The 14,838-nt window shown below is 41.1% G+C and overlaps 1 protein-coding gene across 1 annotated transcript in view; it reads left to right on the forward strand.

The window, feature by feature from the left end:
- Positions 1-13,721, forward strand: part of LOC110502464 (protocadherin-15-like) — a 98,963-nt gene extending 85,242 nt beyond the window's left edge. The window contains exons 12-16 of the mRNA XM_090218050.1: positions 6,244-6,262; positions 9,785-9,823; positions 9,974-10,047; positions 11,688-11,796; positions 12,474-13,721. Of these exons, the coding sequence (XP_090074176.1) occupies positions 6,244-6,262; positions 9,785-9,823; positions 9,974-10,047; positions 11,688-11,796; positions 12,474-12,932 (700 nt within the window). The 3' untranslated portion in view covers positions 12,933-13,721. The remainder of the gene's footprint in view (positions 1-6,243; positions 6,263-9,784; positions 9,824-9,973; positions 10,048-11,687; positions 11,797-12,473) is intronic.
- Positions 13,722-14,838: the final 1,117 nt, after the last annotated feature.

The following is a 14,838-nucleotide window of genomic DNA, read 5'->3' on the forward strand; positions in this document are numbered from 1 at the left end:
GGTGGACTGGGGACAGCAAGGAGTCATCATGTCAGGTATTCCTGGGGCATGGTCCTAGGGCTCAGGTCCTCCGAGAGAGAGAAAGAAAGAGAGAATTAGAGCGAGCATATGTGGGATGGCCAGTCCTCTTCTGGCTGTGCCGGGTGGAGATTATAACAGAACATGGCCAAGATGTTCAAATGTTCATAAATGACCAGCATGGTCGAATAATAATAAGACAGAACAGTTGAAACTGGAGCAGCAGCGCGGCCAGGTGGACTGGGGACAGCAAGAAGTCATCATGTCAGGTAGTCCTGGGGCATGGTCCTAGGGCTCAGGTCCTCCGAGAGAGAGAAAGAAAGAGAGAAGGAGAGAATTAGAGAACGCACACTTAGATTCACACAGGACACCGAATAGGACAGGAGAAGTACTCCAGATATAACAAACTGACCCTAGCCCCCCGACACATAAACTACTGCAGCATAAATACTGGAGGCTGAGACAGGAGGGGTCAGGAGACACTGTGGCCCCATCCGAGGACACCCCCGGACAGGGCCAAACAGGAAGGATATAACCCCACCCACTTTGCCAAAGCACAGCCCCCACACCACTAGAGGGATATCTTCAACCACCAACTTACCATCCTGAGACAAGGCTGAGTATAGCCAACAAAGACCTCCGCCACGGCACAACCCACTCAGGTGACGCACCCCCTCCAGGGACGGCATGAGAGAGCCCCAGTAAGCCAGTGACTCAATCCCTGTAATAGGGTTAGAGGCAGAGAATCCCAGTGGAAAGAGGGGAACCGGCCAGGCAGAGACAGCAAGGGCGGTTCGTTGCTCCAGAGCCTTTCCGTTCACCTTCCCACTCCTGGGCCAGACTACACTCAATCATATGACCCACTGAAGAGAGTCTTCAGTAGAGACTTAAAGGTTGAGACCGAGTTTGCGTCTCTGACATGGGTAGGCAGACCGTTCCATAAAAATGGAGCTCTATAGGAGAAAGCCCTGCCTCCAGCTGTTTGCTTAGAAATTCTAGGGACAATTAGGAGGCCTGCGTCTTGTGACCGTAGCGTACGTGTAGGTATGTACGGTAGGACCAAATCAGAGAGATAGGTAGGAGCAAGCCCATGTAATGCTTTGTAGGTTAGCAGTAAAACCTTGAAATCAGCCCTTGCTTTGACAGGAAGCCAGTGTAGAGAGGCTAGCACTGGAGTAATATAATCAAAATTTTTGGTTCTAGTCAGGATTCTAGCAGCCGTATTTAGCACTAACTGAAGTTTATTTAGTGCTTTATCCGGGTAGCCGGAATGTAGAGCATTGCAGTAGTCCAACCTAGAAGTGACAAAAGCATGGATAAATTCTTCTGCATCATTTTTGGACAGAAAGTTTCTGATTTTTGCAATGTTATGTAGATGGAAAAAAGCTGTCCTTGAAATGGTCTTGATATGTTCTTGAAAAGAGAGATCAGGGTCCAGAGTAACGCCGAGGTCCTTCACAGTTTTATTTGAGACGACTGTACAACCATTAAGATTAATTGTCAGATTCAAAAGAAGATCTCTTTGTTTCTTGGGACCTAGAACAACCATCTCTGTTTTGTCCGAGTTTAAAAGTAGAAAGTTTGCAGCCATCCACTTCCTTATGTCTGAAACACATGCTTCTAGCAAGGGCAATTTTGGGGCTTCACCATGTTTCATTGAAATGTACAGCTGTGTGTCATCCGCATAGCAGTGAAAGTTAACATTATGTTTTCGAATAACATCCCCAAGAGGTAAAATATATAGTGAAAACAATAGTGGTCCTAAAACGGAACCTTGAGGAACACCGAAATTTACAGTTGATTTGCAAGAGGACAAACCATTCACAGAGACAAACTGATATCTTTCCGACAGATAAGATCTAAACCAGGCCAGAACTTGTCCGTGTAGACCAATTTGGGTTTCCAATCTCTCCAAAAGAATGTGATGATCGATGGTATCAAAAGCAGCACTAAGGTCTAGGAGCACGAGAACAGATGCAGAACCACACCTATATAAATGGTAGAATATCGGACACTCAACAAGAAGATCTGATTTTATTATTACTGAAACAGGATCCAAGTGGGCTATGTATAATGATCAAGTCCATTTAACTTCTTGATGCACCCATCCCGTTAGCGGGATCATTTTTGTCAACCTCCGCTGAATTGCAGAGTGCCAAATTCATATTAAATTACTAAAAATATTTAATTATCAGTGCAATATAGCAAAACACAGCTTTGCTTGTTGTTAATCCACCTGACATGTCAGATTTCAATAAAGCTTTTCGCCGAAAGCATATCAAGCGTTTATGTAAGGACATCTCTCTCAGTAGACAAAACATTACATATAGCAAGCAGCCAAGTAGATTGGTCACGAAAGTCAGAAAAGCAATAAAATGAATTGCATACCTTTGATGATCTTCGGATGTTTGCACTCACGAGACTCCCAGTTACACAATAAATGTTCCTTTTGTTCCATAAAGAATATTTTTATATCCAAAATACCTCCATCTGGTTGGCACGTTATGTTCAGAAATCCACAGGCTCTAGCGGTCACGACCAGGAAACCGGTTTCAGTCTTCCAGAGATTTGAGACTGGGATGGAATTTCACCTTCTAGCAGGACAATGACCCTAAGCATACTGCTAAAGCAACACTCAAGTGGATTAAATGGAACATTTAAATGTCTTGGAATGGCCTAGTCAAATCCCAGACTTCAATCCGATTGAGAATCTGTGGTATGACTTAAAGATTGCTGTACACCAGCGGAACCCATCCAACTTGAAGGAGCTGGAGCAATTTATCCTTGAAGAATGGGCAAAAATCCCAGTGCCTACATGGGCCAAGCTTATAGAGACATTCCCAAATGATACAAACCCCACAAAAGTCCATTTTAAGTCGATAGTGCACGGTGAGTTATGTGGCTCTAGAAGGTTTAGAAAAGTCCCAGAATTACAAGACTAGGTGCATTTAACCCGCCTCGGCCCATAGAGACGGACCATAAAGTTTCTGTCCGATAGCTCATTCAGGGACCCGGTAGAAATACCTGGAAAAATGGCATTTCAGCACTAATTAACGTTGCTGCTTGGGCTCCAAATGACCTATCGAGCCAAAACTCGGGATTCGGGGTTGCCTCAGCTAGGCCTACACATAATTTCAGAACTGTACCCGCAGCTAGAACGTAACAACGTGTTTTAAGTTTTTATTATGGTTCAAACAGAAGGTCTGTGAATTTTGGACCTGCTCTGATATCTGATAGTTGGCTTCTAAACGAGTTGGGCTTCTAAACGAGTTGGTGTCAGTATGTATCAGTTCGGTGTCAGAGTGATATCTTATTGAATGATGGATGCTGACTTGATGTCTGACTTTTGTCAGTTTGCAATAAACATTAAATTAAATTAAACAGTGATGGACCATCACCAAATGGACAAGCTGTAATCAATTCCAACGAGCGATGGAGAGGAACCATTATCACTGCCTGCCCATCCCGAGTTCAACAGGCCAATCAATTGGGCTTTTCTGCAGTATATTAGAGCATGTCAAATTCATGATTGTAAGACATTGCAAATGGACAACCGTGTCGCCTGGTAATCTGAATGGGTTACCAGTAGCACATTTTTAAAGTGATATTTAATGCATCCCTTTCCCCAAACTACGTTCTGCCAATGAGACGGCCCAGCTTATGGTGCAGCATGTCTTCCTGGATCCATGGATTCCCGGTAGACATGGTCTCCGATCGGGGTCCTCATTTCTCGTCTCAGTTTTGGAAGGCGTTCTGTACCCTCATTGGGTCGTCGGCCAGACTGTCATCCGGATTCCATCCCCAAGCCAATGGTCAGTCGGAGCGAGCCAACCAAGACCTGGAAACCATCCTGAGATGCCTGGTCTCAACCAATCCCACTCCCTGGAGCCGACAACTGGTCTGGGTGGAGTATGCCCAGAACACCCTTCCATGTTTGGCCACGGAACTCTCTCCATTTGAGTGTTCTTTGGGGTATCAACCTCCACTCTTCCCGGAACAAGGGGAAGAGGTCAGTGTACCCTCAGCCAAGATGTTTGTACCTGGAGAAGAGTTCAGGCGGTACTTCTCAAGACCAACTCCAGGTGTCGTCGACAAGCGGACTATCGCCAGATTCCAGCTCCCCGCAACCGCATTGGGCAGATGGTATGGCTTTCCACTCGGGACCTGCCCCTGCGGCTAGAGTCCTGCAAACTGTCTCCCCGTTTCATTTGTCCTTTTCCCATCTCTAGAGTCCTTAGTTCCACTGCTGACCGTCTTGCGTTACCCCGTACACTCCATATTCACACTACTTTCCCTGTTTTCAGAATCAAGTCTGTGTCTCACTGTCCTTTGTCTTCTGTTTCCATGCACATCCCTCCCCCCTCGGATAATCGATGGCCAGCCAGCGTATATGGTGAGACGCCTTCTGAGGTTTCGACCACGGTTCAGGGGTTTCCAGTACCTGGTTGACTGGGAGGGTTATGGCCCAGAGGAGAGGTGCTGGGTTCCTGCTAAAGACATCTTGGACCCGGCCCTCATCGCCGATATCCGCTGCCGACACCCCGGTCAGCCAGGTATGCGCCCAGGTAGGACGTGGTGTTAGGACGCTAGTTTTTGTTCACAGGTCCAGGAATGGCTGAAGAATTGCAACATTTACCTAGAGGTAATGATGCAAATAGCAATCATGGGTGATTTGAAAAGTCATAATCAATCGATTAAAAATATAATAATTATTTAAGGAAAAATGTTTATCTTTAATTTACAATCTGGTAGAGACTATGAGAATAGAAAGGTTCAGTACTTTGGTGAAGCATCACAGCACCGTTGAAAAGTATATGGCAAATCCAATATGGATGGTGTTAACTTCTTATGGTATAGGGGACGGTTGCGTCCCACTTGGGCAAAAAACAGGGAAAATGCAGCGCGGCAAATAAAAAAAAATTATATAAAAATCTAACTTTCATTAAATCACAAATGTAAGATACTCAATTAAAGCTACACTCATTGTGAATCCAGCCAACATGTCAGATTTTAAAAGTATTTTCGGGCGAAAGCATAAGAAGCTATTATCTGATGATAGCACAATAGTAAACAAAGAGGGTAACATATTTCAACCCTGCAGGCGCTACACAAAACGCAGAAATAAAATATAAAACATGCATTACCTTTGACGAGCTTCTTTTGTTGGCACTCTAATATGTCCCATAAACATCACAATTGGTCCTTTTGTTCGATTCATTCCGTCCATACATATCCAAATGTCAATCTATAAAGCGAGTTTGATCCAGAAAAAAACAACAAAATAGTCACTACAAAATATTTCAAACTACTTTTGTAATACAACTTTAGGTATTTTTAAACGATAATAATCGATAAAATTGTAGACGGGTCTATCTGTGTTCAATACAGGAAGACAACAAACCATGCTACTTTTCACGTCTTGCGCACTCTCAACAGTGTTACCCAGTTCCTAGATGGCCTACTTCTTCATTGCACAAATGAATAACCTCAACCAAATTCCAATAATAATAATAATTGTCCTGCCCCATGAAGTGCACCAGTCCCTTCATCAGCAAAGCACCCCCACAACATGATGCTTCCACCCCTGTGCTTCACAGTTGGGATGGTGTTCTTTGGCTTGCAAGTCTCCTCCTTTTCCCTCCAAACATAACGATGGTCATTATGGCCAAACAGTTCTATTTTTGTTTCATCAGACCAGAGGACATTTCTCCAAAAAGTATGATCTTTGTCCCCATGTGCAGTTGCAAACCATTGTCTGCCTTTTTTATGCCGGTTTTGGAGCAGTGGCTTCTTCCTTGCTGAGCAGCCTTTCAGGTTATGCCGATATAGGACTCGTTTTACTGTGGATATAGATACATTTGTAACTGTTTCCCCCAGCATCTTCACAAGGTCCTTTGCTGTTGTTCTGGCATGGATTTGCACTATTCGCACCAAAGTACGTTCATCTCTAGGAGACAGAACATTTCTCCTTCCTGAGCGGTATGATGGCTGCGTGGTCCCATGGTGTTTATACTTGCGTACTATTGTTTGTACAGATGAATGTGGTACCTTCAGGCAGTTGGAAATTGCTCCCAAGGATGAATCAGATTTATGGAGGTCTACAATTTTTTTCTGAGGTCTTGGCTGATTTCTTTTGATTTTCCCATGATGTCATGCAACGATGCACTGAGTTTGAAGGTAGGCCTTGAAATATGTATTCTTTCCTCTTTTTTTCATTGCCTACAGGCGAGGATACGGTATACAGGTAGGCATTTTTTATTGTGATGTATTTTTATGTTTTGTTTTGTGTACCAAGCCCATATCTTTTCAAGCTCAAGGGAACTTGAGGCAGCTTCATCATCATTATTATCTACCTCTCACTCGATGGAAAATACTGAATGAGATTTAGACGGGATGAGAGATAGTTGGCAGATTATTTTAACATTAGCATCACAGTTTTCATTTGGTTTGGCCATGACATCTCTTTCCCTCCTGGGTGAGCATCAAAGAGAGGCCCCTTTCTCCCACCAGAGAGTAAGGGGGGGAGGGGAAGTGGGCCTGTCTCATGACTTTAACGACCAGTCTTAAATGCTATCTCTGGACCTGCAGTATTGAACAAAGGAATCTGATGTGTGTAGAGAGAGAATATGCCTCCAAAACTCCAACATCCAAAAGCGGATAATGAAACAATATTCCTAACATAAAGAATGTGGGAAATGGGTGGAGGGGATCGAAACAATAAGCATTTAGCATTTTGTGATGTCATTACGGATGGTATAACAAGATAATTGTATCTTGAAGAGCTTTCACAATGTAGATATCAGATTTACTTCTCAATGTGGTAAAATGTATATAATTAAATATGAAAGCGTGGAGTGATGATAATAACTGCAAGACCAGAAAGTGTGGCGAAGTAGCTACATGTTGAAATGGTTTAAAACTACAAGACCAAAAAGCTTGGCGCAGTGGCTACACATTGAAATGGTTTAAAACTACCAGACCAGAAAAATGGTAAGACTCAAACGCTCGAGTTAATTAAGAAGATTGACTACATCGGTACATTCAGTCTGCAGCTGTACTTTAGTCTAATAAACTCGACCAAGACCACCGCGTGTACACCTCTGAGTGTTTGTTAGGCTGGATACATCAGAGAAAAAAAGTTCACTACAACTGAGGACATTGTGACCGCTGGTGGTCAACCAGAGACTTACATCGAACTACTCGCCATAGACGGATGAGTAGTTTCAACAGAGAGATGACAAAGGCATGCAAACGTAATTATACAGTGCCTTGCGAAAGTATTCGGCCCCCTTGAACTTTGCGACCTTTTGCCACATTTCAGGCTTCAAACATAAAGATGTAAAACTGTATTTTTTTGTGAAGAATCAACAACAAGTGGGACACAATCATGAAGTGGAACGACATTTATTGGATAATTTCTTAAAGATATCCATAAAAAGTGTAGTTTAAAGTTTGCCACAAGCCACCTGGGAGACACACCAAACATGTGGAAGAAGGTGCTCTGGTCAGATGAAACCAAAATTGAACTTTTTGGCAACAATGCAAAACGTTATGTTTGGCGTAAAAGCAACAAGGTTTGGGCCTGCTTTTCTTCAACAGGGACAGGGAAGATGGTTAAAATTGATGGGAAGATGGATGGAGCCAAATACAGGACCATTCTGGAAGAAAACCTGATGGAGTCTGCAAAAGACCTGAGACTGGGACAGAGATTTGTCTTCCAACAAGACAATGATCCAAAACATAAAGCAAAATCTACAATGGAATGGTTCAAAAATAAACATATCCAGGTGTTAGAATGGCCAAGTCAAAGTCCAGACCTGAATCCAATCGAGAATCTGTGGAAAGAACTGAAAACTGCTGTTCACAAATGCTCTCCATCCAACCTCACTGAGCTCGAGCTGTTTTGCAAGGAGGAATGGGAAAAAATGTCAGTCTCTCGATGTGCAAAACTGATAGAGACATACCCCAAGCGACTTACAGCTGTAATCGCAGCAAAAGGTGGCGCTACAAAGTATTAACTTAAGGGGGCTGAATAATTTTGCACGCCCAATTTTTCCGTTTTTGATTTGATATCCAATATATGTCGTTCCACTTCATGATTGTGTCCCACTTGTTGTTGATTCTTCACAAAAAAATACAGTTTTATATCTTTATGCTTGAAGCCTGAAATGTGGCAAAAGGTCGCAAAGTTCAAGGGGGCCGAATACTTTCGCAAGGCACTGTATATGTCTGGTATTTCTTTTCAAATGAGTGGTTGTTCATGTGGAAAGTATTTATTTTTCATGAGCATGGCTTCCACATGTATGTACCAGTCCACTCTCTTTGTCTCTCCCACTCTCTTTATCTTACCCATCCCCTTCCATTGTGTAACAAGCCGTCATGTTGGGTTGGTCCACTAGGGACTTTCATTGCATTATGTTAGTAATCAATTCAACGTATACCGTGTGTCTGTGTTTATGTATTTCTGTGTGATTATTTAGTCAGTTAGTAAATAAATAATTAAGCCAATTGGTGTATCGCTGAATCGTTTAGACTAGGATTCGTGTAGATATCCAACAATTTTGTGACGTTCAGAATGAGAGTGATATGAGGTAATAATAATTAATAGATGACTGGTATGGTAATGATATATTATGACAAATTCTTGAGTTAATTAAGGAAACAGTAACTCATTAAACAAACTTTTTCCATGGTGCCCCAAGTTACTAATGAGTTAATTGTTACATTATTAATTTAATCACGTAATAATTAAACATAGTTAATTAATAAAATAGCCGTCATCACATTAATGATAGTCACATCACGACATCTCTGTACTGTTAGGTGTCAGATTAGCATTGTTTTCTCTACTGGTGCAGGGAAGCATTACTAGGAGCTTTACCAAAGATCAACTGACTCAATGTCAACTGACTTTGGTACCATGAGTCATCCAATTACTACCCTGTAAATAACCCATTAACTTTAGCATCAGAAGTGTCATGCATACTCTTTTAATTTTTCTATATTTGATATCAGCTCTAAAGTTGTGTGTGCTTTATCAGTCATCTATCTCTCATTCTCTTCTGGCTTCTTCTAATATACACAGTATCCATTATCTCACCATTTCTATCATCTTTTTTTCAACAACACCTTTTGTCTATTTTCATTTTGACTGTCTACTCTGTTCATCGCCTCAATCTTTCCTTTGTATTCTCCTTCATTACCTCATCTCCACCTCATTCTGTGTTTATCCTTTGTTTATCTCCTCCAAATCCACTTTCCTCTCTCTATGGCCACAGCCTTTTTCTGTAGTCAAATTACCTAGTGGCCTCATGGGTGGAATCTTGTTGATATGTTTCATAATATCATACAAAAATAAATATATATATATATATATATATACGTATTTTTAATCCCGTTTTTTTTCATCATGTATGTCAAACGGTTTTGTTGTATTTCAGTCTTCTGTGATATACAGTATATAGAGTGTAATATTGGGATGCAAACTCAAAATTGAACACATTTCAACTCTATAACTGAGGAAAATGTGTCTTCTTTAGTTAAGCTTATAACTATGTGTGTGAGGTTTATACTTTTGTTTCAAAGTATGTTTGTTTAAGACTACTGAGAAACACTGTGTGACCCTGATTTAGCCTTCTGCAGTAAAATATTAAACACCTTTCATCCTTTCTCCTGCTGTATCTATATCATAAAATGTGTATTAACTTATAATTAAACATTCTGTTTAACACTCCTTATCCTTCCTTCTCTAACTAATCTATGGCAGCAACAGCAACTGCTAAGGACATCCTTGCTGAGACCTGAGGTAGAAACCATACTGCTACTCTCAATGCATAAGGATAATTATTCAATGCTCACACTGTGCTGTTCTGCAATGTGCTGTGCTGGGTTTCTATGGTTTCGCTTTTGTTTCTCTGTACTAATTTGAACTCTATGTACTTCTTCTGAAATTCAGGAGCTGTCCATGGAGTCAGGCATCGACCCAGGCCAAGACTACTACAGGGAAGACTACTATAATTATGACCAAGGGTGAGTCCAAACTCCGCTGATTTTCCCATCTCTCATCAGTCTCGCTCTGATCCGGGGAATTTAATTGATGTCCATTGGTTCATTTAAAGTTGAAAGTTTTGCCATTACGACAAAATCACATTTCACAAGCCCCCAACACACACACACACGCACTGAGTGATCCTTTGGGTTGGAGAGTAATGTGGGGAAATTCAAAATTATGGGTTAAGTGTAATATATTGTAATATATTTATGCAGATCATGCCTGTGTTTACCCTTTCCACTCCCACCAAATGTAATCTATTTCTCAGACTTGAGCGGAGCATGGCCCATGAGAGCCTGGTAATGGTCTCCTCCAGTTGGGAAGAGAGGGAAGGGTACTTTGGCTTGTGTGGTACACTGCAAATCACCTAAATGGTCTAGACTCTAGAGGAAAATTACGTAATCTACAGCGATACAAACAGATGTTAACCAAATGTTGTGCATTGAACTCTCGTGGTCAAACACTCAGGGGAGTTAAGATAGTTGGAGGTGAAGCTAATCCCCTACCTGAATCAAACCGTAATGAATTGTGTGAAGTGGTTCATCAATTACTAAACATATTTTAATTGCATGATCACGTAGGCCTCATCGAGTTTGTGACTTACCCTCTCATCATCCATACAAATTCTAGTTTCCGCACAGGATGCTTAGTGTGTTTGTATTACGAAGCCCTTCTGTTGAGACTGACAGTAATTGTGTTGTGAAGACTGATCGACTATGTGGGACGGCAGGTCCTTATTAAAGCTGATGCTGCTGAGGTTGCTATCCCAATAATCCCAGACTGCCTTTGATATGTTTCTATTTAAAGAGCATGGAGCAATTTAATAGCTGCCTTACACTCTAAATCCAGGGATCATTAGCTGTTTGCGGTGACCCAGCGAACTCATCTGTTCAGAAGGTGTTGCTAATGCAGATTTCCAGTTGACCTTCTTCCTTCAGTTTCCACACAGTCACTGGTTTAATGCAGCTGGCTTTTGGCACCCATGACAAGTGGGTTACAGATAGGACCACAATTCTGTTTTTGCTTGCTATTTCAGGTCTGACGCAGATGTTAGTATGATGCTGATTGATGTCGGCCCTACATTGCACCTCATTGACCGATTCAATGTGGGGCTAATGGAGATTATGATATGGGCCTTTTAATTGTGCATCGCTCGCAGCAGTATTGTGGGCAGAGTTTAGCATTTACTCCCACATACATCAAAGATTCAATAGTATATTGCAGCAATGTATATCACTTCACTCTCTCATGTATTTGTACAGATTCAATGATGTAGCAGATCCGTGTTGACCCCTTCTCTCATGCATATGCCATCTCACCATTTAGAGGGATGTGGGGTGTAGAGCAGAAGTCAGACCAAAATAACCATGACAACTTGACAACTTGTTGACTATGCCAATTTAAGCATGTTTTATGCACATCTACATATGTAACACAGTACATATGCAAGTGTTTTAATGTTAGAGCTAGTGCTTCAAATGTCTCGCATCCCTAGCGGTGTGAGCAGAAGTTGTTAGTTACTTTCACCTCTCAAAAAATATTTTGCAATGTTGGAAAGGAATTATGGTAGAAACAGCCCTAAAGTTGTTTCCCGTTTGCCATTTGTTTTTCCTCTCAGGTATGACCTTCCTCTGTATGGCAATCACAGGAAGCTTATCTCTCCCATGTACTATGAGCATGGAGAGCTTTTTATGGAGGATGACTACCACAGCCCCCATGGGTCTGAGGTACTTATTTTACTACATATATAAAACATTTGATATGATCAACAATTTGATTTTGATTATCAATACTATATATCAATGTCTAGGTTTCCATCCAATTGGCGACAGATTTTGATGTGAATATAAAAAAAAATCTGCTGTACATGAGCCTCCCGACCCAGACCTTGTCTCCCCTTAACTGCCCATCTCATCACTGCCTGGACCTCTGGCGCTTAGTGATGATTTTATGGTAGAACCAGGCTGGGAAGCAACACTACAGAACATGTGCTGCAACCACTGGCACTAAAACTACCAGTGCCAGGAACATTACAACCGTCACTAGCACCTCCTATGGCACAAATGCTACCACTGCCACTGCCACTGTCACTAGCACTTCCACTGCTCCCGAGCTGGCTAAGTGAAAAGTCAGTCGATGTGCCCTTGAGCAAGGCACTTATCCCTAATTGCTCCTTTAAGTCGCTCTGGAAAAGAACATTTGCTAAATGACTCAAATGTAAAATAATGTATACAGAGTTATGTGTTTCATATCCTGTTACCGTCATAGTTTTATGATAACTTGTACATTGATTGCCAGACTTTTATTTATGACTTGTTTGTATGCATGATATATTTCAATATACGTAAATACTGTTTTATCTGTGCAGTAACCTCATCTTTGGCTCTCCATCTTTTGTTCTCAGCCTGGGGTGAGGATGAAGCGGCTCAAGCTGGTGGTGGAAAGCTCCACGGGAGAGGACAGCGCTCCTGAACCCCAGAGGAACTGCCTGTCTAATGTCAATCGCCACGCTAACATCAATGGGAATGTCTACCTCTCTCAGAATGGGACCATTGTGCGGACCAGGAGGCCCGTGCACCCCAACAACCTCAAGGTGGGCTCCCCTGGCCACCTGGGGAAACAGTTTATAAATCTGGAAATGCTGACTGAGACTCAGGAGAAGCTTCATCTAAACAGCATGGGGGAACCGGTAACAGGAAATGGAATAGGTACACTTACGGGCATTACCTCCACCGTTGACATTAAACTCAGTCCTCCAGCAGATCCCTGGGGTTCAGCATCATGCGCCTTGACAGAATTGGGTCCAAATCCAACATTGCCAAGGCACTACATGACAGAATCAGCAGAAGCAACTGTTGTGTAGATGAGCAGGAGTCGTGTTTCGAAAGAAACGTTGACGTCCCACAGTAACCACACATTATCAGAGGAGGAGGAGCTGTGCATGGGGCCTTGGAACAGCCTGCACATACCGATGACTAAATTATGACATATGGACTGCTGAGTGTTTATCTTTCTGTTGACAAAGTTGACCATGTTTTTAATGTGTTGAGAGAAGAAGCAAAATATTACTCTGTCCAAGACTAGCAGTATGATTGCACTAACGGTATTATTGCACTATTCTTATGAATTTGATATTTATGAGTTTTGATATGCTGATGTTTCATGTGTCTAATACATATCCCTGATATGGCTATTATACAGATCAGTGAAATTGCTGTGAAGCAATGCTTGCCTTGAAACATTTATGACAAGTAACGAATGTTGATTGGTATTATCCCTAAAAATGACCTTGAAGGCCTTTGTCACGATGGATGTTGCATAATATGTTTTATAAGTATTTTCTTGATTTGGATGTGAATGATGTCTGGAGCCGAGATACTTGATAATATAGATACATATAATTATAATAATTAAGAAATTATATGTATTTTACTAAGATGGTATTTTATTTGCAAATAATTCAATATTATTGTTGATGATTTTATGTTTTAATTATATAAAAAAAAGAATCTTATCAGAGTTAATTCAATTATTTTTGTCATTTTATATCGATCAGAGTAAGGAAAGAGATTTTACACTTGTAACCTATGACATAGAAGTAATGCATACATGTTTGTCAATACTTCAACAATAAAAATCCTTATTTAAACTATGTTGTTTTTGTCACGTTCTGACCTTAGTTCTTTTATTATGTCTTTGTTTTAGTATGGTCAGGGAGTGAGTTGGGTGGGTTGTCTATGTTCCGTTTGCTATGTTGTGTTTGTGTTTGACCTGGTATGGTTCTCAATCAGAGGCAGGTGTCGTTAGTTGTCTTTGATTGAGAATCATACTTAGGTAGCCTTTTCCCACTTGTGTTTCGTGGGTGTTTATTTTCTGTTCTGTGTTTTATTTCACAGTTCAGGACTGTTCATTTGTCGTTTTAGTGTTTTTGTTTCAGTGTTCACTATTCGTATTAAAAATCAAGATGAACACTTACGACGCCGCGCTTTGGTCCTCTCCTTCATACGACGACCGTTGCAGTTTTAAACAGACGTGTATCTACAGAATGTGATATTTTCAATCCTTTAAAACTTGATGTAAAATCATTCTGTTTGAGATATTTTCTTAATACTTCAGGACCATGCAGATGGAAAAACACTACCAAATAATGTATTAATGTCAACAGTAAAGTTTTAATGAGCAATACTTTGGAGCACTGGCATGAATGATAAACAGCTGCAGGTTGAAGTAACACAACATCTGCATGTAAGTCATGTCAAGGCACAGGTATTGTGTAGAACGCTGTTTACAAAGGCCCAATATTGAACTTTGACAAACAGTTGTTTTTGTTCTCGCATTAGCTGGTGATGTGAAAAGAAGTTATTCAAACTTGGCAGTTTTTCAGAAACTTCCTGACCTATAGTATTTTCCTAAAGCCCCCTCCTTTGACTGACTTTGGGATAGGTAATTGTACTGTACAGTCGAAGTCGGAAGTTTACATACACTTAGGTTGGAGACATTAAAAATGGTTCTTTAACCACTCCACAAATTTCTTGTTAACAAACTATAGTTTTGGCAAGTTGGTTAGGACATAATTTTTCCCAATATTGTTTACAGACAGATTATTTCACTTATAATTCACTGTATCACTATTCCAGTGGGTCAGAAGTTTACATACACTAAGTTTACTGAGCCTTTAAACAGATAGGACAATTCCAGTAAATTATATCATGGCTTTAGAAGCTTCTGATGGGCTGATTGACATCATTCGAGTATATTGGAGGTGTACC

Source organism: Oncorhynchus mykiss, chromosome 23 (assembly GCF_057628025.1).
Source record: "Oncorhynchus mykiss isolate SJ-2025 chromosome 23, ASM5762802v1, whole genome shotgun sequence".
NCBI lineage: Eukaryota > Metazoa > Chordata > Actinopteri > Salmoniformes > Salmonidae > Oncorhynchus > Oncorhynchus mykiss.